Raw genomic sequence first — 26,819 nt, 5'->3', positions numbered from 1 at the left:
ATCTGGGTGTTCTAAACTGGGTGAATCACAGAATTTGGGAGCATAAAAGGATACTTGGAGACAATCCAGTCCAATTTTTTTTTTTTAGTAGAAAAACTGAGACCCACAGAAAGAGAACACTTGCATATGATCACAAACCTGAATAATGAAGCATTACTAACAAAGTCTCTGAGAGACACCTCAATCTCTACTAAAGCCAGTGATTCCCCAACTTTCTTCTGTCTCCATTTAGTTTAAAATCATTATACTCCTAAGTATCCGCTTTCCTTTCACTTCTGTCACTGACATATGATCCTTAATCAGGAGCCATGTCTCCATATGCTGAGGGGGTAGGAATACAGTCTAAGAAAGTGCAGCTTCAAGTTGTTCAATACTGCTCTTACTAACTCAGCTTCAGAATATAAATATGAAGTTCTTTTAGGTATAATACATATGAGAAGAAATTTACCAGGAACACAAGGGTACTGTAAGTAGAAAAGTTACTAGGAAAGAGAAAGTGCGAATGACCAGACGACTTCATTCATCTCACCATTTTGCTCAGTACCAGTTTCCACCAAACGGTATGATTTCCAGCACTTCCAGTTGATGACAAGATGACAATAGAGCATAGTGGCTGGCCCTGCCTCTGGAGCTAATTTCTTTTTGAACCAATGCCTCATGTGACAGTTACATGAAATCTACTGGTGGCAAACATCCTATAAATGTGAATGTTAAATCACTCATCAGCCTCTCATGTGCTCATGGCTCAGTCACTCAGTAATGTCCAACTCTTTGCGACCCCACGAACTGTAGCCCATCAGGCTTCTCTGTTTACAGGATTTCATGCCAAGAACACTGGAGCGGGTTTGCCATGCCCTCCTCCAGGGGAGCTTCCTGACCCAGCAATCAAACCCGCATCTCTTATGTCTCCTGCACTGCAAACAGATTCTTTACCGTTGAGCCAATGGGGAAGCCCCATCAGGCCCTACGAATTGCTAAATTGATCACTGTCAAATATGCATTTTTTAAAAGTATTTTTTCACACATAAATTGGAAACTAGATATACAATAAATAGCCAAAAAAAAAAAAGGAAGAAAGATTAAACAGCTCTAAGGTAAAAAAAAAAACAACCCTAAGTCAAACACATACCTGATTACTGATGGTACTACTGAGAACTTTAAACCAATCGTTGATAACAGTGTCATTGTCAGACTGAATCAGCAATTCAGTTCCTTGACGGGTTTTCAGCTTTAAAGAAGGAAAAAAAAAAAAAAAATATATATATATATATATATGTGGTTAGTGCTTTCAATCAAGTAAATGGATTTAATTCAAAGTCTACTAAACCACCAGCAGAAGATGAGATGCCATATATTATATTAATGGTGATGCAAGGTTACAGATTCCACAGTAATGCCATTATCCTTTATTTTAGTATAAAATAATACCAGCTGAATTATTTTACAAAACATGACGTTTTTCTCACAATACATTCTCAAAAAAAGCTAATAATTTAGGATACCAAACTATCACACAAACACCACAAAACTTGCTGAAATCTTATATACGTCATCATTAAAAGCAAATTCAAGTATCTAGGCTATGCATTTTAAATGAGAATTGAAATATGATTTGTAAAGAAATAAATCCTATGATAGTTTTACATGAACTAGAGAAATTTTTTCTCTCTGGTTAAAAAAGATAAATATAGACGGGAATATAGAAGGGTTGGACTTTCAATATTTCCTACTTAGTATGAAAATATAGTGACCTAGTACAAAGAGAGGGCACAGACAATAATTTTCACATCCCCTTTAGACAGAAACATTACTGAGCTATCAAACCATGAACTAACTAAAGTAAGGATACTATGTATGATTCTATATGAATGTGGTAACAAATTTACATATGACATCCTTGGTTCAACTGAAGAAGGATTTTGAACTAGCCACAGAGAGCATTCCTTCTATTTTCTGGCTGGTGAATGTTTGATTTCCTTTTTTCCCAGAGGAACATATGGCAATGCTTATCAAACAACATTCTGAGATATATTCCTCAAACAACTCCTATAATAATGTTTTAAAAGATACCCCTCAAAAAATAAACAAACGATTCATTATGTGATGTTAATTTAGAAAATACTGGATTGAGGAGATCTGAACAAGACTCTATCCTTCCAGACTTCTTGGAGTTTTGTTCCTCCAGGGCGCACTGTGGTTTTCTAACAGAGGAATAAAATACACCGTATTTCCCCAATTTATTTGGCCATGGGACCCTCTTCATTCTGGAATGAAACAAGGCTACCTCAGGAAACAGTAATTTCCTTCCCTGAATTTCTTCTTAGAGAGCAGGCCAAGCAATCAATCAATAGTGAATATTCACTGCACGTAAGATACTCTGTTCTGTTAGAGGTTCTCACTTAAAAATAAGAATAGCGTTAAAACATGTATACTACCATATGTGAAACAGATCACCAGTCTTCGATGCCTAAGACAGGGCACTCAGGGCGCACTGGGACAACCCTGAGGGATGGAATTGGGAGGGAGGTGGGAGGGGGGTTCAGGATGGGGGACACATGTACACCCATGCTGATTCATGTGACTGTATGGCAAAAACCACTACAATATTGTAAAGTAATTAGCCTTCAATTAAAATAAATAATTTAATTTTAAAAATGAATGAAATAAAAGTTTTTGATACATGCTAAAAAAAATTAAGCAAAAAATGCAGTCTCTGCTTGAAAATTTTTTCTTCTTTTTGGATAATCTAGTGGGGAAATAATTTACAGAAGATGTTAACTCCAGCTACATGAAACAAGTGCTATTTTAAATGCATAAACTTGCAACATCTCTATTGTGAGTCTTGTAACAGAGGAAACATTTGACAAGCAGAGACTAGCAGCCCTTGGTACTGAAGGTAGACTCATCAGGAGTAAAAATCAACAGGACAGAAACACTTAGGTTCCACTTGGGAAACGTCAACTCTTCCAATACCCCTGGACAACAGGAGGAAAGGCCTGAGACAGGAGGCTCTAAAGGAAGGCTATTTGCAAAGCTGGTCTGAACACCCCTCTGTTCTCCACACACGCAGTGTGACCGCGGCTCCTCCACCAGCAGGGGGACCCTGAATTTTTGGCCGGCCACCTGGCTTGCTTTAAGACGCAGAACACACTGGTGTTTGACTCTTCATCCAGATCTCAAGAAGCCCTGGGGCTCCCACTCTGGCCCTTTGGGAAACCTGAATGCAAAGAAGCCTGGAGTCACTCCACTGAACAAAGAGAGAGCCAGTGAGAAGGAGCCCAGCCAGCAGCAAGCACTGAGCCTGGAGAGGGCAACTAGACTGTTCAGCCCCATTCAAGCTGCTGGACGACTGAAGCCTGGTGACTGGACCTGGGTGAGGTCAGAACCACCGTTCAGCTCTAAGCATCAGAACCACCACTCCGCTCTGGGCAGGCCAAACTGAGCAAACGACGTGAGTCTTTTCTTGGGCTACTGAGTTTGGGGTGGTCTCTTAGGCAGTATGTGTTACTGTGGGGAGCTTTTTATGACACTGGGAAGGCTTTAACTTACTTTTTAATATTCAATCTTGTGGATAAAGGGAACCACACCTTTTATTGATGCTGGGGAAATTCAAGACTTGGAACAAAGGCTTATAATATAAAGTCTGAGATCTAATCACTTACGCAAATGAAGTTAGATCTTTACACCAGCTTTTTTGACTTAAAAGTTAAGTCAAATACAAACTGACTTAATGACTAACTCTGCCTTAACTTGTCACACTGAAAGACAATTTCCCCAATAATTCAGAACATAAAATTACTATGGTTAAGAATGAGGATTATACTTTGACAATAATTTATTACCTCAAATACATTCTTTTTGCTGGATTTATCCTTTGAAGCCATCTCGATGGTCGCTCCCTTAAGGTCCACTGTGAACTCCGGTTTGGACTGATTACTCCCAAACTTGGTTTTGGAAAAAAGGAAAAACCTTTGTTATATTTATGTACATACATGTATCCAAGAAGGATTAAGACCAATTTTGTATTATTAACAATAAACAAAACAGGGGGTTACCTCAAATTCTTCTCTCTTTATATCATAAAATAACAATTCCTACTTGAAATTGAAAAATGTTTGTAAGACATGATTACATACAGTTCATTGAAAAGGAAACAAAATGGCTCAACCTCCATCATTATAAGAAAAATACAAAGTAAAGCCACGCTAAAATCTTTTTTCACCCATTAGTATAAAAACAACAACAAAAAGTTTGATGGAAAATGACATTGGTGAGGCTAGAGAGTAATAGGCCCTCATTTGCAAGTGGGCTATAAACCAGAATTCCTGGAGAGGAAAAATTGCTAATACTATATTTTCAAATTTATAAACACGTGTATACTGTGACTGAGCAATTCTGTTTTATTGAATTTATTCTAAACTATCCATAATTATGTAAAATGACGTGTTCAAAAGGTCATATTCTTATATACATACAAATAACATCTGGCAGATAACCAAGTTCTTTTCCACCAAATAAACATTCTCTAAACCGGATTCTGTACTTTCAAAGGTTATTTCCTTATTGACTCTTTATGTTGTCAACAACTAACAATAACTTGTAAAAACAAAATCCTGAGCCCCATGTTCTTTTATTCAGCCTTTACTGGAAATAAAAGCTGGAGTCAGATGCTCTAAAGCCTCAGCAATTGAAAGAGGAATGGTGAACTGATCAGGAAGACAGTGAACATGGGTGGTTTGAGAAGAAGCAGCACTTAGTTGGCTATTATATTTTGTTAACCAAATAAGGAAAAGGTTAGTAAGCAGCAGAAAAATGTATGTTAAATATAGACCTACTCTATATATTGCCATCATTAACTTAAATTTCTGTTTCATCTATTAACTGAGAATAGAAAATAGCATTCCTATGTTACTGTAGGATTTGGGGGTTTAAAAAATCCTTACAGGCTGATGAATTGTAATCTTCAAGTTCATAAAGATTTTTTATAGAAAATCTCACTTGCTAAAATATTTTCAAATTCTATGTGTCATCGAAAATGAATCTTACCCACCAACCTTGTGAAAACTTATTCACTATTCACAACGTCAATGACAACATTTGTAATTTCACTTTTCATAAATGCTTCAACTTCATCTGTTCCCTTTTACTACATCTTTTCAGCTGGTTTTAAATACTATAGCTGACATAACTAAACAAAACTCAAGGTATTATATGGGATTTATTAGTGGAATCAAAACAAAATTCAGACTATTTCATGGAACTAGTGAACAATTTAAAAATCACAAAACAAATTTTAACAATTCTACAGAGCCTCTGCCTTCTTTATACCTTTTGTCATTCAAAAAACATTAAAATTAATTCACATTGTAATTTAAAAATCACTGTAATTAAATCACAAAGCTATGATGGGCACAGATAACTTTCTGAGCAAATCTGATGTATTTCAAAAGTTATAAAACTTAAATGGATACATTTAACAAAACAATAAATACAGTTTAACTTGTCATCATGACATGGTTGGTAGATAGTTATAAGCTAAGATATAAATAACCAACCGAATAAGTTACAGTAACCAAATACAATGACATGACAAGGAATGCTATAAAAATACTCTACTGTGGTCGGCAAAATTTCATGTTTGCTATCCATTATTTCTCAAAATCCAGTACTGCTTTTCTCCACTGTAATCATCGCCCCAATGCATTCATGGAAAAGAAAACAGAACTACTGTGGCAAGGGACATGCAACAAGAACACATACAGTGACAGCGGAAACAGGATCAGATTTTACATATGCGACAGCAGGCCGGCGGCGGACAGAGATTTTCCAGGAAGAAAGCAGCGAGAGCAGGAGCTCAGAGACTGAGCCCTGCTGGCAGAATGACTTGATGGGAAAAGGGAAGAAAATGACGATGTCATTACAGTGCACAATGGCAAAATGACATACAAGAGAAAACCATAATGGAACCAGGCAGGACAAAAATACAACTGCAAGCAGACACAACACAGGCAAAGCTACATCTCCAAAATATTTTGCAAAAGCCCTAGAATTTACCTCAGAGTATTTTCTGACTTTGTTATTCTATCAATTCACGCTTATCTTTAAGATGAATGCTTTTTACAACTTACTGTGAACAGACCTGTCCTCCCTTATATTCACAAGGGAAGACTTGGGGGGTAATAAAGAGGAGTCATACAGCCCCTCCTCACAAAGCCTTGAGCCTCCTCCCTGTGGCTGGCGGGGCCACGTACTCTGGTTCCTGTCTAAGATCTCTCTGAGGAGAGGCCCTGCCGTCCAGCTCGCCTTCCCCTTACTCGGGGACTGTGGCTCTCCACCAGAGGCAAGGCTGTCACCCAGAGGACACCTGGCGAGGTCTGGAGACGAGCTGGAGGTGGGCGTGTTGCCATGACCCGCTGAACAAATAAGGTGAAAGGAGTAAGAAAAAGGCAAGTGTAATTTAAGTTACTGATCTAACAACCCAGGGGACAACTAATACTTTCCAGGAAACAAGTGACGTCTACCCATCCCAAAGGAGAAGGAGAGGCTGGCTGGATTCTGGATGATGCGGCACTGGTGTCATATTATCTTACAGGCAGCATGTGCACATTTCATTTGCTCCATCTTAACTACCCATGAAATCAAAAATAAATATAAAGCGTGAATGGTTTTCTAAAAACAGAGGTTCAAATAGTATGGATGGTTTGGCTCAGCATCCCATCAATGAATATATGCCCAGGAGTGAGTGTAAGATCTGAATTGGCTATTTCTTCCAGGGGATATCAGTAGAGGTTTTTCCACTTAGTGTGAAACTAATCTGTAAAGAATCATACGTCTCCAACACGGTCCTGGAACAAACCATCGGAGCCCAACTGAAGGAAACGTAATGTCTTCCAACAGCAAAGGGAAAAACTGACTCTGCCAGAGACTGACTCCTGACAGCATCTTCCTAAGTTACACTCAAAGGAAATTTTCACTGGAGGTGATTCTTGTCTTTTTGGCTGACATGCCAGCCTCAGGTAAGACGTGATTTCACTATATAAACAGGACACATTTTACTTGTGATAGATCTAGCTGGTGAGTGAGTAGAGAAACAAAGCTAGGAGTCTTTCAAATCCTTTGTGAACAATCCTAATTACAGAGTTAATTAAAAAGCATCTTGCATATTTCATCAATTTTTAATATTTATGAGTGCTACATACACCAAAATATATTACATATACTTACACATTTTTTAATTTGAATAATCTTATTTGCTTTTACTTAGGCCACTTAAATTAGTTTCAATTCCCTTATTATGTGTTACATATGGGAAGAAAAAGCAAGGTGGTTTGAGATTTTTTAGTTAGCCATACAATAAAAATTAAGAATTGACTGCATAATCAAGCATTTTATCATATCCCACATCTGTTTAGTTTTTAAGACTATAAAACACAGTGTGACTGTTTTATCAAATTATATCAATCTGAAATGATTATCATAATGTATTACTGACAATATATAAATAAAATTTCATTTAAAGGCAAAAACTCAAATAGTGAATCTCTAAAGTTAAAACGCTATTAAGAATTTCACAACTTCAAAATTGGTGAGCTCAGTGAATTTTAAACTATGTTTCTGCTATTATCACATGGTAATGCAGTAACCCAACTTGAGATGATGAACAGAAATGCCCTACGCCCTCTGCTGGCATTAGTTTTAATTATGAGTTCTGATTTATGTAAAGTCTTCAAGAGATCTTAAAATGCAACCATCAGTCTATACTAATGGTTCTGTGCTGGGGTATTCACTTAACATCCCCTAATTAGAAAAAAAAATTCATTTTCTTTAAGTCACAGTGGTGCCAGTGGTAAAGAACCTGCCTGCCAATGCAGGAGACATGAGACATGGGTTTGATCCCTGTGTGGGGAAGATCCCTTGGAAAAGGAAACGGCTACCCACTCCAGTATTCTCACCTAGAAAATCCCATGGACAGAGGAGTTTGGTGGGCTATAGTCCATAGGGTTGCAAAGAATTGGATACGACTGAAGCAAATTAGCAGCACGGACATATTTGCCTACCTCAATGATGCCTCACTTACCACAGTGATCTATGTACTTGTTTTATCTGTATATACTACAACTTGGCAATCTTTAGGGATTCGTAATTATCAAATAAATGATCATTATCCAACTTTCTTCAGGAACTTTTTTATTACTTTAATCTCTAATTGCTTCTCCATTGCTTTCATTCACTTCCTTCACTCAATTTCAAATAAAAGTTGAGCCACAAGTAGGAAGAATAAATAAATGCATCGTCTTCTAGAAATGCATTAATATAACAAAAAAGTACCATACGCTTCCCCTCAGGTGACAAAGGAAAAATAATTATCAATTTACTTTAAGACAAGTCAAATAAAAATTTCAATCTTCTAATGTGGATAAGCGTATTACAGGTCAGTTTCACTGTACTGTCAGACCAGAGAGCAAATCAAAGCATCAGAGAAGCAAAACAGAAGAAATATTCCAGAAAGTTCCTATCTGCACTCAACCCAACAGTTTTGGAGGTTACTACATCATGGTATTTGAGGACTAGCACGCTCTGAACAATGTTACATAACTGTAAAGGTATGTGACTAAGATTTGCTTTGATTTTAGAAATGGATTTCTCTTTTATCAAAGATAAGGCCAACAGGTCCTAGTCATTTTAAAGCAACTCAGTAATTTTAAGAAATATTCATTAAGGTAGGATATAAAGCAGACAAAAGACATTAGCTTAATTTCATTTTTAAATCTTTTTGGAAATACCCAGAGCATGGACTCTGGAGCCAAAATGGTACCCAGATCTGTCACTTACGTAGCTCTAAGACTTTGAGCGAGTCACTTAACTGTTTCACATCTCATTTTCTCATCTCCAACAGCAGGAGAGGGGATGACAAACAGTATTCCCCCAGAGTTAAGAGAGTAACACAGATATATATATATATACACACATACACACACACACAACACATACACACACACCATCTTCTATACTTAGAACAGTATCTCATACATTTTCAGGATTCAAAAAATGTTAACCTATTATGATATGTCACAAATTATAATTTTTGGTATTTGTATTATAAATAACAGAGAATTAACAGTAGTAAACACTCAAATATACAAACAGCTTCAAAGTCCCACAAGTAATAGTGACATTTTATTTTCTTCTGAAAGCAGGCTGGTATCATATATAGACACAGAAACCTGACTAGTATCCAAGGGTCAGGTTACAAATCAAGGTGGGGCTTGCTACATGACAGCTTATTCTCTAACTAAATACCTGAAAGAGCAAAATTTTAACAATAGGAGTCAACTTTTCTAAATGGCCCTTTTCTTTCTGAGTCAAAATGCATCTTTAACTAAGAAAGCCTCATTTATTTGCACATGAGGGGTAGTTAGAAGGACTCTGGACTACCTTATGAAATTCAAGTGCAATACTGTCCACATAATTTAAATGTGTAAAGCCTCCAAAGAAGAGAAATACTTACCCAACTTGTGCTACTTCCTTGGGTTTTAGTGAAGAGTAAAGATGAACCCTGCAAAACGGCCCAAGAAGACAACCAGTTCTTTCTGTAATGAAAAGATGGCCAGTGAGAACCCCATACCCTGTTTTTCCAACCAAACTTAAAAAATTAAAATCGACTTCACCAATATCAATGTGGTCCACGATTTATACTCATTACTGACATTCTTACTGTTTTTATTGGGGATATAATTCAAATGGAAACTACAATCATTTTATATCCCCAAAGCAAATGAAGTAAATTAGAGATACAGATTATCAGAATAACTACCCATCTAATCATGTTCACATGGGAGTAATCTGGCAAACACATCTGTGACCAAGGACACCAATTCCAAATCATATGAATGGATAGCAACATTTGGCAAGAATTCTTATTCACAATCAAAAAGCAGACAAACAGGATTATCTTACCTAATTCACTGTAGACTGTTTTATATGTCTTAGCTATTGTCCTTCCCCTAATGAGGATGCACTAGGTAAGGACTAGACAGCAGGTACATTCTAAATTCCATGCTTAATGATCATCACTAAGGTTGCTAAAGTGAGGCATTCAAAAACTTTTCTAAATTACAGAATCAACACACATACTCTATCAAAATGCTGAGCACAGAAATGTATAAAGGAAAGGCCTCGTTTCTTCTCTTTCAATCCCTACTCTAGAGGTAAAAGTGTTTACCTTTTAGGCGATTTACTTGCTGGCAGGCTAAAATGAACATAAAATATATCTTCCATAGGAATTTAAGGCTTGCCTTACAGCCAAACATACAGCATGTTTTGTGAAAACTTTACAGACATTCCTAAGAAGGTTTATTCTCCATTTGCAGAATGTAGAATTTAGTATCTATCAATTAGACCTACTTTATTATTTTACAACTTTTTACATCTACTTGCCTTGAAAAGTAAAATAAAGTTTACTCCTACGGGGGTCTCTATTTTTCCTTTTATTTCCTGTTTTGCTAATAGTCATTATGCTACCTACTTGGACTATTTCTAATGATTAGGTTTTCACTGTGAGTTGATCCATAGGGCTTTATCATTTTAAAGATGTTAGTGATTCCCCTTAGTTGAAACTATCTACTTTCTCTATAGAAATGGATATTCTCATATTCTTTTGATATGCCTTTGTGTTTAATTTTTCTAAATCATTTTTAGAGGTCTCTTTTAAGACTGAGCTGGATTTTGCTTTGTGCTTCACTCTGAGCACGTTTTTCTTTCAACGAGCAACATATTTTGGAAGGATTTTCATTTCTAAATTTATTTTATACTCAATCTTATATTTATTTAGATAGTATCTACTCAGTTCAGTTCAGTCGCTCAGTCGTGTCCAACTCTTTGTGACCCCATGAATCGCAGCACACCAGGCCTCCCTGTCCATCACCAACTTCTGGAGTTCACTCAGACTCACGTCCATCGAGTCAGGGATGCCATCCAGCCATCTCATCTTCTGTCGTCCCCTTCTCCTCCTGCCCCCAATCCATCCCAGCATCAGAGTCTTTTCCAATGAGTCAACTCTTTGCATGAGGTGGCCAAAGTACTGGAGTTTCAGCCTCAGCATCATTCCTTCCAAAGAACACCCAGGACCGATCTCCTTTAGAATGGATTGGTTGGATCTCCTTGCAGTCCAAGGGACTCTCAAGAGCCTTCTCCAACACCACAGGTCAAAAGCATCAATTCTTTGGCGCTCAGCTTTCTTCACAGTCCAACTCTGACATCCATACATGACCACTGAAAAAACCATAGCCTTGACTAGACGGACCTTTGTTGGCAAAGTAATGTCTCTGCTTTTCAATATGCTGTCTAGGTTGGTCATAACTTTTCTTCCAAGGAGTAAGCATCTTTTAATTTCATGGCTGCAGTCATCATCTGCAGTGATCTTGGAGCCCCAAAAAATAAAGTCTGACAGTGTTTCCACTGTTTTCCCATCTATTTCCCGTAAAGTGATGGGACCAGATGCCATGATCTTCGTTTTCTGAATGCTGAGTTTTAAGCCAACTTTTTCACTCTCCTCTTTCACCTTCATCAAGAGGCTTTTTATAGTTCCTCTTCACTTTCTGCCATAAGGGTGGTAAGGGTGGTGTCATCTGCATATCTGAGGTTACTGATATTTCTCCCGGCAATCTTGATTCCAGCTTGTGCTTCTTCCAGCCCAGCGTTTCTCATGATGTACTCTGCATAGAAGTTAAACAAGCAGGGTGACAATATACAGCCTTGATGTACTCCTTTTCCTATTTGGAACCAGTCTGTTGTTCCATGTCCGGTTCTAACTGTTGCTTCCTGACCTGCATACAAATTTCTCAAGAGGCACATCAGGTGGTCTGGTATTCCCATCTCTTTCAGAATTTTCCACAGTTTATTGTGATCCACATAGTCAAAAGCTTTGGCATAGTCAATAAAGCAGAACTAGATGTTTATCTGGAACTCTCTTGCTTTTTCGATGATCCAGCGGATGTTGGCAATTTGGTCTCTGGTTCCTCTGCCTTTTCTAAAACCAGCTTGAACATCTGGAAATTCATGGTTCACGTATTGCTGAAGCCTGGCTTGGAGAATTTTGAGCATTACTTTACTAGCCTCTCTGAAAAATGCTAAAATATATTTCCACTTCAAATATACTTCTACTTTAAATAAGCTTTTTGACTTTAATTTTCAAAATCAGAAAAACTGTGGAATGTATACCTCAGGATAAATAATGGATATTTGAATACTGAGTGAATGATAGTTCCCTTGAGGTCTGTGTGACTGAGTTGCAGGCAGAAATTAGTCACGTTTTTTTCATGGAACCAATTTTTTTTCCCCTAAAAAAACAACTGGCTGTGATACACTGTGATTATTTAAACTTGACTATTTGGCAGGTAGACATTAACTCAAAAATGGATGAAGTGAGCCTGTCATTTCAAGGAAAATAAATGATAGTATATGTTGACAATAACAAATTAAAGCTGTCAAACAGAAAGCAGAATTTTGGAAAACTCAGCACTTGTGCCACGGTAAGGTTGACAATATTTCAAAACTTAGTGACTCTGACAATGATAATATTGATTTGTGATTCTTTGGTATCATAAAATAAAATGTGCCAACATTTGAAAACTCAGCAAACTTCATAAACTGGTATATTCCAAATGACCTACAAGATGCTACAAAATTATGCACAGGTAAAGATTCATGCAAAATGCAACACAGACCCATGAATTTTAACATAACTGAGTATGAAAAGTCAGTCTCTCCCAAAAGGAAGCTTCCATAAGCCTCTGATCCTTATCCATCAGAGGGCAGACAGAATGAAAACCACAGTCACAGAAAACTAACCACACTGATCACATGGACCACAGCCTTGTCTAACTCAATGAAACTATGAGCCATGCTCTGTAGGGCCACCCAAGACGGAAGGGTCAGGGTGGAGAGTTCTGACAAAACATGGTCCACTGGAGAAGGGAATGGCAAACCACTTCAGTATTCTTGCCTTGAGAACCCGATGAACAGTATGAAAAGGCAAAAAGATACAACACTGAAAGAGTAACTCCCCAGGTCAGTAGGTACTCAATATGCTACTGGAGAAGAGTGGAGAAATAACTCCAGAAAGAATACGAGATGGAGCCAAAGCAAGAACAGTGCCCAGTTGTGGGTGTGACTGGTGATGGAAGTAAAGTCCAAAGCTGTAAAGAACAATACTGCATAGGAACCAGGAATGTTAGGTCCATGAATCAAGGTAAATTAGAAGTGGTCAAACAGGAGATGGCAAGAGTGAACATTGACATTTTAGGAATCACTGAACTAAAATGGACTGGAATGGGCAAATTTAATTCAGATGACCATTATATCTATTACTCTGGATAAGAATTTCTTAGAAGAAATGGAGTAGCCATCAAAGTCAACAAAAGAGTCCAAAATGCAGGGTACAATCTCAAGAATGACAGAATGATCTCTGTTCATTTCCAAGGCAAACAATTCAGTATCACAGTAATCCGAGTCTATGCCCCAACCAGTAACACTGAAGAAGCTGAACGGTTCTATGAGGACCTACAAGACCTTCTAGAACTAACACCCAAAAAAGATGTTCTTTTCATCATAGGGGACGGAATGCAAAAGTGGGAAGTCAAGAGATACCTGGAGTAACAGGTAAATTTGGCCTTGGAGTACAGAATGAAGCAGGGCAAAGGCTAACAGAGTTTTGCCAAGAGAATGCACTGGTCATAGCAAACACCTTCCTCCAACAACACAAGACAAGACTCTACACATGGACATCACCAGATGGTCAATACCAAAATCAGACTGATTATATTCTTTGCAGCCAAAGATGGAGAAGCTCTATACAGTCAGCAAAAAAAAAAAAAAAAAAGACTGGGAACTGTGGCTCAGATCATGAACTGCTTATTGCCAAATTCAGACTTAAACTGAAGTAGGGAAAACCACTAGATCATTCAGATATGGCCTAAATCAAATCCCTTACAATTATACAGTGGAAGTGACAGATTCAAGGGATTAGATCTGATAGACAGAGTGCCTGAAGAACTATGGATGGAGGTTTGTGACACTGTACAGGAGGCAGGGATCAAGACCATCTCCAATAAAAAAAATGCAAAAATACAAAATGGTCATCTGAGGAGGCCTTACAAATAGCTGAGAAAAGAAGGGAAGCCAAAGGCAAAGGATAAAAGGAAAGACATACCCACTTGAATGTAGAGTTCCAAAGAATAGCAGAGAAAGATGAGATGATCAATGCAAAGAAATAGAGGAAAACAATAGAATGGGAAAGACTAGAGATCTCTTCAAGAAAATCAGATACATCAGGGGAACATTTCATGCAAAGATGGGAACAATAAAGGACAGAAACAGTATGCTGTTAAAGTGCTACACTCAATATGCCAACGAATTTGGAAAACTCAGCAGTGGCCACAGGACTGGAAAAGGTCAGTTTCATTCCAATCCCAAAGAAAGGCAATGCCAAAGAATGTTCAAACTACCACCACAGTTGCACTCATCTCATACGCTAGCAAAGTAATGCTCGAAATTCTCCAAGGCAGGCTTCAACAGTACATGAACCATGTTAACTTCCAGATGTTCAAGCTGGATTTAGAAAAGGCAGAGGAACCAGAGATCAAATTGCCAACATCCGTTGGATCATTGAAGAAGCAGGAGACTTCCAAAAAATAATCTACTTCTGTTTTATTGATTACGCCAAAGCCTTTGACTGTGTAGATCACACCAAACTGTGGAAAATTCTTAAAGAAATGGGAATACCAGACCACCTGACTTGCTTCCTGAGAAATCTGTATGCAAGTCAAGAAGCAACGGTTAGAACCAGACATGGAACAACAGACTGGTTCCAAATTGGGAAAGGAATATGTCAAGGCTGTATACTGTCACCCTGCTTATTTAACTTCTATGCAGAGTATATCATGCCAAATGCCGGGCTGGATGAAGCACAAGCTGGAATCAAGATTACTGGGAGAAATATCAATAACCTCAGATACGCAGATGACACCAGCCTTATGGCAAAAAGCAAAGAACTAAAGAATCTCTTCATGAAAGTGAAAGAGTGAAAAAGCTGGCTTAAAACTCAACATTCAGAAAACAAAGATCATGGCATCCAATCCCATCACTTCATGGCAATTACATGGAGAAACAATGGAAACAGTGAGAGACTTTAATTATGGGGGCTCCAAAAGCACTGCAGATGGTGACTGCGGCCATGAAATTAAAAGACGCCTGCTCCTTGGAAGAAAAGCTATGACCAACCTAGGCAACATGTTAAAGAGCAGAGACATTAATTACTTTGCTGACAAAGATCCGTCTAGTCAAAGCTATGGTTTTTCCAGTCGTCATGTATGGATGTGAGAGTTGGAGTATAAAGAAAGCTGATCACCTAAGAACTGATGCTTTTGAACTGAGGTGTTGGAGAAGACTCTTGAGAGTCCCTTGGACTGCAAGGAGATCCAACCAGTCAGTCCTAAAGGAATCAGTCCTGAATATTCACTGGAAGGACTGATGCTGAAGCTGAAACTCTTATACTTTGACCACCTGATACAAAGAACTAACTCCTTGGAAAAGACCCTGATGCTGGGAAAGACTGAAGGCAGAAGAAGGGGACAACAGAGAATGAGATGGTTGGATGGCATCACTGACTCAATGGACATGAGTTTGAGCAAGCTCTGGGAGTTGGTGATGGACAGGGCATGCTACAGTCCATGGGGTTGCAAAGAGTCAAGATAAAACTGAGTGACTGAACAACAAAATGTGAATAAATCTGAATATAATGAAATAGATGTACTCTTAGGAAAAGTATTCTAGAAGAAGAAAATCCAAAAAACTATTATGAGAAAAACAACAACGAAAACAAAGTAGCCAAAGACCTACTTGCACTACTTATTCCCAAAAGAAAAAAAAAGATCCAATTCACCGACTTCTACCAAGGAACAGCTTAAGGAATAGACAACTGCAGTACTTGTAAAAGTTATTTCAGAGTACTTAAGAGACAAACTTCCAAGTACAAAAATCTGACAAAGACAGTTCAATTAAAGCAAATCTAAAAACCTCGACTACACGTAAATTTTAAACTGTTTCTTAAACAGATTGACACTAAAAACCACAGCATTTCAACATTTTTTTTTTTTTAAATCAGAGAAAATGTAACTTAAAAAGAGTTAATTTCCTAAATTCATTACCCAAAAAGCCAACAACCTGGACTTCCCCAGTGGCGCAATGGATAAAAATCTGCCTGCCAATGCAAAGGACACAGGTTAGATCCCTGGCCTGGGAAGATTCCACAGCAGTGGGGCAACTAAGCTCACGCACCGCAGCTACTGAGCCTGTGCTCCACAACACGAGAACCACTGCCATCAGAAGCGCGTTCACTGTAGCCAGAGTAGTGCCCTCTTGCTGCAGCTGGAGAAAGCCTCCACAGCAACAAAGAGCCAGCGCAGCCAAAATGAATTAATTAGATAAAAAAAAACCCAACAATCCAAGAGAAAAAAAGTCAGAGTATAAACTGATAATTCAACAACAACAACAAAGAAATACATACGGTTTGTGACACTCTACACCACTAAAAGAAACGCAAATAAAAATACAATTTCTCTCTAACCTCCAGTAGCAAAGATCAAAGAGTCTGACAACATAATGAACTGACAAAGGTGCAGAGAAAACCCAGGCTCCTGGAAGTTGGGACTGACTGAGGACCTTGAGGTATAATCTGGAATTGTATCAATGGGACCACTACATATGGCTTAGCAACTCCACTTCTATAAAATTTATTCTACAGGCATATCTACATACTCACAAAATGAGCTGTGCAAGACACGGAGTGTAATACTGTTTGTAATAGCAAAAGATGTAAAAGTCCTAAATGTCTACCAATAGACAGGCATATACTTGCAAAGAACAATTAAATAAACTATGATACAGCCATATAACTATAGGCTTCCCAGGTGGCTCTGGGGAAAGAAAGAATCTGCCTGCCAATGCAGGAGTTCCATCCGTGGGGCGGGCAACCCAATCCAGTATTCTTGCCTGACAAATCCATGGACAGAGGAGCCTGGCAGGCTACAGTCCACAGGGTCACAAAAGAGTCAGACACGACTGAGCAACATCATCAACATGCAGCAGTTAAAATCAATGTGCCAATTGTACATGCAATGAAACAGAACCATCTCCAAGATAAACTGTTAAAAGATTGTTAAAAGTAACCTATGTGTGTTTGTGTGTGTGTGGGGGGGGGGTGTGTGTGTGTGTGTATGTGTATATATATATGTATATATATATATATATATATATATATATATATATATATATATATATATTCATTCTATCTCTGGTGGAAAACAGTCCATCTCACTAGACCTAACTGGTTGTCTCTGGGGAGGGAACTGATGGCTGGTAACTGGATTTGACTCTTCTGTATACCTTTGTGTTTTGCCATGTGCATTCATTACTTATTGAAAAGAATTTTAATAAAGCTAATGGTTGCTCTGAATCGCCTGCCTTATCATTTCTGAATTTAACCTTACCCTAAGAAATGTGTCAAGATAAAGAAAATTTTTGCTACACTTCCTAACAATCTTTTATATATATATATATATATAGTATTAGAAAATACATCTGAAATGCTTTGAAACTGTTAATCACTTCTACTAGAATATAATTTATATAGTTTTTATTTATATCAGATAAAAAATATCATTAATGATTTGTGTACTTACCGAACCTTTTTTCCATTTTCAGTAATTTTTGTTACATTTAATAATCCATATTTCTCTTGACCCTATGGTATGGAACAGAGGTATTACTGTTTATACATCATTCATATAGGCAATGAGGTCTAAATTCTTACATACAACTGAATCAAAATGATCTGGTACTCTAATATTAGCTTAAAAGAAAAGATTAGTCAGTAGTAATATGTTTAGTTGTATAATATGTTAAAAATACAATTTTCTAATACTTCTGTAAAGTTATTTTCAGTTAAAAAAATTATTTTCAGTTATTTTTATAATTAAGCACTTGGTCTTCTCAAGTAACAGCAGCCATAAGGTAAAGTCAAACTAGATTTCCATATGAATGCTACAAGTCAGCACTGGAAAAGTGATTTATGACTTTCTGTTCAAAGCAAGGGATACAATGCTATAAGGATAAATATCACAAGAAAAGGAATTATTTATTCTGTTGTCACTGTACAACATTATAGTCTGAAAATTATTTAAGATACCCACTTTGTCAGAATATAAAAATAACCAGGTGGAACAAATGCAGTGACTGTATTTAATAAAGTAACTGGTACTCTGCATAGAATTGGCCTTAATGTGGCATAAAGAATTCACTACATGCTCCATTAAACATATGATCACATGGTGAACTGGGCTCTAGACTAACTACACCTATTAGTCAGTGGATGTAAAACCCAGTTACACAGCTTTACCATCACACCCTAGGAAGGCAAAAGCCGCTGTGCTCAAGTTAAATATCATCTTAACATCCTTCCAGGTGGGACTGAAGAAGGGCTTCTCACTGCTCTCGCCTCCTATATTCAAATCAATTTAATCAAAATGAGTTGATGCCTATAGCAATCATCAGCATTAATGAGCACTGTACACACAGGACAAAGCAGTCAATTTTATTTCAACTGAAACATACATACGATATACACACACAGGGAAAAAAGACTCCCAATTCAGAATTTACTTCTAACTATTTGACTCATACCTCAGCTATGTTCTCAATGTACTTTAATTAGGAAAAACAACCAAATTTTTCTTGTACAGGAGATAAATATTAAGTATTTTCTCACTAATGTCTAAAAGATAATATTTCCCTGGTCTGATAAGAAAAAGTCACATCTATAGACAAAGCTGACTAACTGTTCTATTAATCACTTTTGTACACTGGGAACTTGGGAAATATCCACACTACTGAAATTTTTTTCACAAAGCTTAAGGTTGGCTCTCCTTAGATATGCCAAGTCTGATTCTTTTTGTAAGAACTCTCTATTGCCTCTCAATAAAAACATCAATTACACAGTTAAAAGCATGCACAGGACATTAAGAACATTCCCTATTTCAGAATGCAGAGAAGGGGGGAAAAAAAACTTTCAACGATCCAGAAACTAAGTAACATTAATCTGAAAGGATGGGCCCTGGTTGTGTAAGCACAGGAGCAGGAATAAGCCTACTAAAAACGCCAAAGCTGGAACAGTGTGGGTGAACAAGCAGAGACACGACGGAAATGCCAGCATCAAAACAGGAAGAGAAACGGAAGGGACAGCAGCAGTGACAGATGGCCAGAGCCTAAGGGATGAAAAAACACTCTGGATCAGGGATTCTTACCTGAGCTGTGAATGGACCGATACTGCACAAAACCGTGCCTGTGCAGACATCGTTCAAGGGCAGGGCCCAGAGTACCCAGGAAATTCTCACAGGGACCAAGACCCAAGCACTAACGCTCTAAGGAGCAAGCACTCAACGTGAACGTAAGAACAAAATCTGCCACATTCAAAGCATACAGGTGCAAAGCAATGACCACACCAACGAGAAGTGCAGTGAGAAAGGCACCCCTAACTCCCCCTGTGAGGAAGGAAGGGGGTCAGAGCAGCTTGCTAGAGACTGAGGACCAGGAGGAGCTAGATGGAAACACAGCGGGTGGAGATGACAAACCGGTGAGGCCAGAGAGGCCAAAGGAGCATCAGCTGCAAGAGCTGTAAGTTCTCTCCACGTACTGAGGTGGAGAAGTAGCAAGAAACAAAGGCAGTGGAGAGAATGAAGCAGACGCAGGTGACAATGGACTCAAGCAGAACACTCCTAGTTACCACAAGAGACGCTCAGGCCTGGACCAGGGCAGTAAGCGAGTCAAAGTGTTAGTCGCTCAGTCGTGTCCAACTCTTTGCGACCCTGTGGACTGTAGCCCATCAGATCCTCTGTCCATGGAATTCTCCAGGCAAGAATACTGGAGTGGGTTGCCATTCCCTTCTCCAGTGAAGGAGTGAACAGGGGCCAAATGTGAGAATTATTCAGAAGACAGAGCTGACAGGGATGGGAAGAGGGAAGAGCTGGGAATCTCCCAAGCTCAAGCAGCTGGGTAGAGGGGGGTCCCTCAGCGTCAAGAACGCTCTTTGTTGTTGTTTTTCACTTTTTGGCAGCGACAAGCAGCATGTGGGATTTTAATTCCCCGACCAGGGACTGAATCTGTCCCTCCTGCATTGGATGCATAGGGTCTTACCACAGGACCACCAGGCATTCTCTAGAGGAGCTTTCCCAACCCCTCAAGTAGGAGCTCCTCCACCTATGACTACGGCCCCTCGTTCACCTACTGTGTTGCATTTAATGCAAAGCACTATTACATATAATTTACTCACCCTCTATCAGGCTGTATGCTGGAACTAGATCTGCTGTGCTCATCGCTGTATGACAGCACCCAGCACAGTGGCTAGCAGCAACCTGGGGCTCAATATATATTTATTGAAGTAATTAACCCACAAAGTAGCTGTGTGGTGCGGCCAAAAAATAAAATTAAATAAAATAAAAGAGGGCATTAAGAAAAGAAATATAAGAGAAGGTCAGTGATGGAAGGTCAGTAATTAAAGAACAAAGTAGCTGTGCTATCACACTACTAAGAAATGTAAGAGAGGGACTTCCCTGAGTCCAGTGGTTAAGAATTCACCTGCCAACGCAGGGCACATGGGTTACATTCCTGGTTCAGGAAGACCCCCACGTGCCACAGAGCAACAAAGAAAGATCCCGCATGCCGCAATGCAGATCCTGCATGCCACAACGCAGATCCTGCATGCCACAACAGTAGGAGCCCGTGCACCTAGAGCCTGTGCCCCAAAACAAGAGAAGCCACCACAGTGGGAAGCTGGCACACTGCAACTAGAGTAGCTCCTGCGCACTGCAACTAGAGAAAGCCTGTGCAGAGCAACAAAGACCCAGCGCAGCCAAAAACAAACAAATAACTCCTCTCTTCCACTGCAGGGGGTGTGGGTTTGATCCCTGGTCAGGAAGTTAAGATCCTGGATGCTGTGTGCTACAGCCAAAAAATAAAATTTAATAATAAAAGAAGGCATTAAAAAAAGACATGTAAGAGAAGGTCAGTGATGGAGAAAATAAAGCTTTAGCTCTTAAACACTGAAGTTCTGCATCTGACATAAAAGTGATGAGCAGGAGGATACAGGTTTGACTATCCAGGTGTGAGCTTTGGAAAAAGGAATTTAGACAGATTTTTCATACTATTTGGTGTACTTTTCTCCACTTAGGATCAAAGTCCATCAATGTGTTTGTGTAGCTTACTAAAATAACTTCATAAAAACTTTGTTAGGTCCTCTAAAATCTGTCCATACTCACACAAATATTTCTTAGCCCTCTAAAAACTGTCCATACTCACACACAAATATTTCTTAGTCTAAATATGCTGATACTCCAAAGTTTCCAAAGGAAACTTCAAGTTGAAAATAAGCAGGAAAGTTTTACTAAGAACTAGTAAAATTGGTTAAGGTTGAACCAAAAAGACTGTAATAAGATTGTCTTAACCTAATAAGGCAAGAAAACAATCAAATATTTGTTCCGTTGAGTAATCTGGGAAAACTTCCACAGGTTCATAACCTCTTTGCAGGCTCCAGAATTTGTAACTGATTTTGCATTCATTTAGTAAAGTAAACATTTCCCAATTTTGGGTAATAACTGTTAATATCAAAATCAATATCTCCCAAGAAAACTTTTATCTTCAGTTAATCATCTTATAATAATGTAATAAAAAGATTCTTTCCACACAGAGGAAGAATATAATGTCAAAAAAGAACCACTGTAATGAAACTTCCAGGACAGGTAAATCCATACAGATCTTCAAACTAGAGCTTACTGCGGGGACGGGAGAAGGGGCAGGGAAATGTACAGTGACTGCTTGATGGGTAGGGGTCTCCTGATGAAAGCGTCCTAAAACTAGGCACATATTGTAAATACACTAAAGCCACTGAATTACAAACTTTAAAATAGTTAATGACTAATTTTATGTTAAGTGAGTTTCACCTAGATTAAAAAAATGTTTAAAGAACCAGTTTTATTTAAAAAAAATTAATGTCTAAATCATGTTCAATGGAAAAAAATTAAGACAATCTATCCACTAAACACACTTGTTAAAGAACGTGTTGAAATGTCCTTTGCTCCAAAGTGGATCAAGCACTTTAATACCATTATTTGAAAACATAAGGTCAAAGCTTGTTTCCAAATTATATATTCAAAATTGTATTCACTATTTAGTAACTGAAAACTTTAAAATGCATATTCTCATAGGTACATTGGGACAAATAGAGATTAGGTCTTTAGATCAGCCTACAAAATCCTACTGAATCCATGCTCTAGTCATACTGTAGAGAAATATTATCAATTTTTTAAAAGATGTATAGACTACCTATTTCTAAAAAGGACTTCAGGTGACTATGAAAAACAATGTATTTGAAAACTGGAAAGAACAAGAAAAAAATGAACATGTTTAAAATTTGTATTAACGGATGAAATTTTAATCTGTTTTGATTAGAAGAGACGGAATGAAGACATTATATGCAAGTGAACAAAGCTTGTAAAAAAAGACCACGTATTATATGATTCTATTCATATGAAAGGACCAGAACAGGCAAATCTAGTGAGATATAAAGTAATTACTGGCTGCTTAGGGCTTGATGGAGTGTGGAGGTAGAAGGGGTCATGACAGATGAGTACTTCTTTTCAAGGTGATGAAGATATTCTAAATAAGTGTAACAATAGTTTCATGTATCTGAATATATTAATACTAACAACCACCAAACTGTACAGTTTAAATGGGTGAATGGTACAGTATGTTAGTTATATTTCAATACAGTTTTAATTTAAAAAAAAAAGAGAGAGATTTGAGAGGTAGCTGGGCAATTTGCAGAGATTTAAAGATGACACCAAGTAACTAACACTAACAGTGTCAGTTTCATTTCTACATTTGTAGCTTCTTTTTTCTTACCACTAAGGCTTTATGCCAACCAGATTTTAAGTCAAAGAACTAAGAAGATATTTGCTCATATTAACTGGGTAAGAGTGGGAAAGACAGGTAAAAGACTCAGTTCAAACAGTACGAGTGGAGGACAGGGAGCAGAGGCTGAGGAAGATATTCAGGGGACAGAAGCCTCTGGGCGTGGGGGCAGTTGGAGGGTGCTGAACTGGGGGATGGGGGGAAGGACACTCTACACTTATGAGAAAACAGAATAGCCTTAGGCAAAATTAACAGAGTTGTTTTTTTTTCCCCCCACATGCAAGCAAATAAAGAACGAAACAGAATCCTGGTGAGGTAGTTCCCTGCCACAGCCATGAGAGGGGACCCTGAGTCCAGACAGTCAGGGTGCTTGGCAAACCCTTGAGAAAGGATAACTGCCTGGGGGAAAAAGCTGCAAACAGTCCTTTGTAACCTACGTGGGACATTTATAAACTCATGTTTCTAGGATTACCTAGAAATTCCCTTTTACCAAAATATAAATAATTTATAAAAGGTCTTCTTAGAAGTTATACATTACCCATACTTTAGTTTAAAAAGGTTTTCCTTTTTCTAGATAGATGGATAAATTAAGATACTGTAGTAACAGTACCTTAGGTTCATACAATAATTATTGACAAAACCACTAAAATCACATTTACTTTTATCTTTATTTGATGTTTACGTACCCAGGACTGTGTTAAACAATGTAAAAGAAAAAAGGAGAAAACAGCCCCTATCTATCCCTATGAGTCCCTTTGCAGTTTAAACTCTCAGCAGGGAGATGGGGGAACACAAGGTAACTTTCACTCCATGGATGCAGTCAATGACTTGCAACTCAGAGAACTGTTATGCTGAGGTTAGTGGGGGCAGGACCTACAGAGTCCTCCTCCAAGTCAGCTCAGGATTAACTGTAAGTGCAGAGAAGCCAAGGAGCAGGGTAGGCAATGAAACCTTCTGAGCAACATCAGAAGGACAGGTGGACAACATGTTAGACGAATCAAAAGACCAGACTTGCTCAGGGAAGGGAGGAAGAGCCTGTAAAAGGAAAGCACCATCTGTGAAAATCTGGGTCCCTAGGAAATCAGAAGTATCCTAATAAAGTTTATTCCTTAAAATTAAGGAAATAACAATGAAAGTTTGTTTTTTAAAAAACTTTACAAATTTTATTTCTTCATTCGGCAAAACTCCCTGGAACAGCAAAACTCTACTGCACTGAGTACTCTGGTTCTGCTCTAAGAAAGCTCTCCTTTGTCTAGTGGGGAAGACATTAACTAAGGGTTGGAAGCTCCTACAAGAAATAAGAAATGAAAAGAGTTGCTCTATTTTATGGAATCAAATAACATATACTTAAATGCTATGAAGAGGACTACAGGGAAAGTATGAAAGTGAAAATGATAGTGGCTCAGTCCTGTCCGACTTTTTGTGACCCCATGGACTGTTGCCCGCCACGCTCTGTCCATGGAATTTCCCAGGCAAGACTACTGGAATGGGTAGCCATTCCCTTCTCCAGGAGATCTTCCCGACCCAGTGATTGAACCCAGATCTCCTGCATTACAGGCAGATCCTTTACTGACCCACCAGGGAAATCCACTACAGGGAAATCTGACCAAATCTAGAGGATTAGAATAAAATTCTGAGTCTGAACCAAGCTCTAAGGAATGACCTAGAAGTTGACTGGACAAAGATATGAGGGACACGGGTTTCAGTACATGAAGGCCCTGGAGCTGAAGAGCCAGAGGGCAGTGAGAACAAGTGAGCGGGGCTGAGGACCCAGGACAGGCACAGCCTCGCAGACCTCAACACAGAGTTTAGTCCCCCTTTCTGAAAGGAAATGGAGCCACTGGAGGGGAAGAGGAGGAGCAGCAAATTGCAGGAAGACTTGGGGAGGGAGGTCCTGCAAACATTGAGGTCAAGTAGAATTTCTCCATCGTTAAGAGTGAAGAGAAGTCACCGGCGGTTTTCCAAGCTTAGGAGAAACCTCAGGTTGAGTTAGGTACTGCCAATATTACCTGGCATAGGCTGGGTGATGCATCTGACGGTTTAGAAGGGAAAAGGGCATCTAAGCTCGTTAATAAGGAGGAGGGTGCTTCTTACCTTTGGACTGTTGGCCTGAGGAAGAAAGGGTAATGTGTAAACTTGATAGTATTCTCCAGGGACTTTAACATTTATGTTCAAAAGCCAAACATAAATTCATCCCTTATAAATATGGTATACAAGTTGATCATGAAGGTACCATATTTTGCACAAAGCAGAGAATTTTTAAATCAGTAAAATTTAATTAATTTTTAATTAATTAAAAATTTAATTAATTTAATTTTTAATTTAAACCTATTATCTGGTTATTTTTTGAGAGACCAATGAAATTTTATAGAAGCTCAAGAGATATTTAAACATTACACTTAAGAGAAAATTAATTTGCTGAAACTGATTGAAATAATTGGACTATATTTTCTACTTGCTGCTATCATACTAACTGTATCTTGGTGCTTTGGTGAAGAGGGAGAAGACTCATGTTCAGGATAGCAGGGTTTTGAGGCAGATGGAGATTCCTACAAAAAATAAGTAATGAAAAATGTTACTCTATTTCATATAATTGTATTTCTCCCTCTACTCATAGAAGGAGAGCTTAATAAGGGAGGCTGAGAAAAATTTTTTCCTAGTTACTTCCCTTCTATATTTAGCTATGAAACTAATATGGTACAGATGTGAAAACTACAGATGTCATAAAGTTTATAAAATATGGCATATTTTGTACCAATTACTATAAACTTAAATATCATATACAGGATTACTCAAAAGAAATGAGGCATGCTGCCTTAAAATCATGATGCTGCATCAGCTTAAATTAACCATATTTAAAATAAATAAAATCTGCACACTTGTGGATAAAAATGTTAACAGTCAACATGTTAATTTGCTCTTGGTGTGAATCCTGGTAGGATTTGGCACAGAACACTCACAGGAACTACTTGGCAACTGCCAGAATGAGAACTTGTATTTAATTAAACTGCTATTAATATTTAATATAATTTATAGCTAACCCCAGTTATTTGAAATAAACAAAGATTTTTTTTTAGTATGCAAAGAAGAAACCTCAGATTTACAGATTAATAACTCACCCGAAAAAAAAGGAATATTTTAAAATCTAAGCCTACAAGAGTATAATAGAAGGAAGCCAATAATGTGCATTCTCAAAGAAATTCTGCTTTGTCAATATTAGAATGGTATGTGATTTCTACCTCAGGTATTTGTAACACTATTCATGGAGGATAGGACCAAAGAAACATTTTATTGGTACCAACAGCCAAGTTCCATTTAAATGTTCTCTGTTCTCCTAGAAGCTTTGAATAATTTTAGGAAAAGAGAATTAGGAAAATCATATGCCAACATCTATTATTAACTTTCCGATAAAGCCAGATAATTTCTCTGGACATTCATCTTCACATCTGTATCATCTACTTTTCTATACTTATGAAACTGGATAAAATACTGGTGATGAGCCTGGGAATTTTTATTAAATCACAATACAAAACCGTTAATTCAACATCCATTTACTTGGAAAAAAGTCTTCAGGTTCATAACCTATACAATTTGTAAATACAGAAACTAGGCAGCAGTGAAATTTTACAGGAAGAATTCCTGAAGGGACAACCTTAAAAGCAAACATCCAAGGCCTACATATAAATAGAGAAAACATTAAAATCATATCAAATATTTCTTTATAAAAAGAAATTACATTTAATGTCCAAATGACAGTTTAGCCTCATTTAAGTATTTTTTTCGACAGCTTCAGAAGTTTT

The 26,819-nt window shown here is 38.0% G+C and overlaps 1 protein-coding gene across 13 annotated transcripts in view; it reads right to left on the bottom strand.

Moving 5' to 3' along the window:
* The window catches only part of ARHGAP12 (Rho GTPase activating protein 12), a 118,212-nt gene that overhangs the window by 11,211 nt on the left and 80,182 nt on the right, over positions 1–26,819 (bottom strand). For 8 of the 13 annotated variants that reach the window (XM_070800909.1, XM_070800916.1, XM_070800917.1 and 5 more), the window contains 7 exons: positions 25,494–25,568; positions 25,114–25,128; positions 17,739–17,800; positions 9,509–9,590; positions 5,761–5,883; positions 3,843–3,944; positions 1,130–1,228 (listed from right to left, as the gene is read on the bottom strand). In XM_070800909.1, the coding sequence (XP_070657010.1) occupies positions 1,130–1,228; positions 3,843–3,944; positions 5,761–5,883; positions 9,509–9,590; positions 17,739–17,800; positions 25,114–25,128; positions 25,494–25,568 (558 nt within the window). The remainder of the gene's footprint in view (positions 1–1,129; positions 1,229–3,842; positions 3,945–5,760; positions 5,884–9,508; positions 9,591–17,738; positions 17,801–25,113; positions 25,129–25,493; positions 25,569–26,819) is intronic. The other 5 variants (XM_019973137.2, XM_070800914.1, XM_019973141.2 and 2 more) reach the window with 5 other exon arrangements.

This window comes from Bos indicus, chromosome 13 (genome assembly GCF_029378745.1).
Source record: "Bos indicus isolate NIAB-ARS_2022 breed Sahiwal x Tharparkar chromosome 13, NIAB-ARS_B.indTharparkar_mat_pri_1.0, whole genome shotgun sequence".
Classification (NCBI taxonomy): Eukaryota; Metazoa; Chordata; class Mammalia; order Artiodactyla; family Bovidae; genus Bos; species Bos indicus.
Note: the sequence above shows the minus strand (reverse complement) of the source record. Positions and strands in the feature narration are given on the sequence as shown.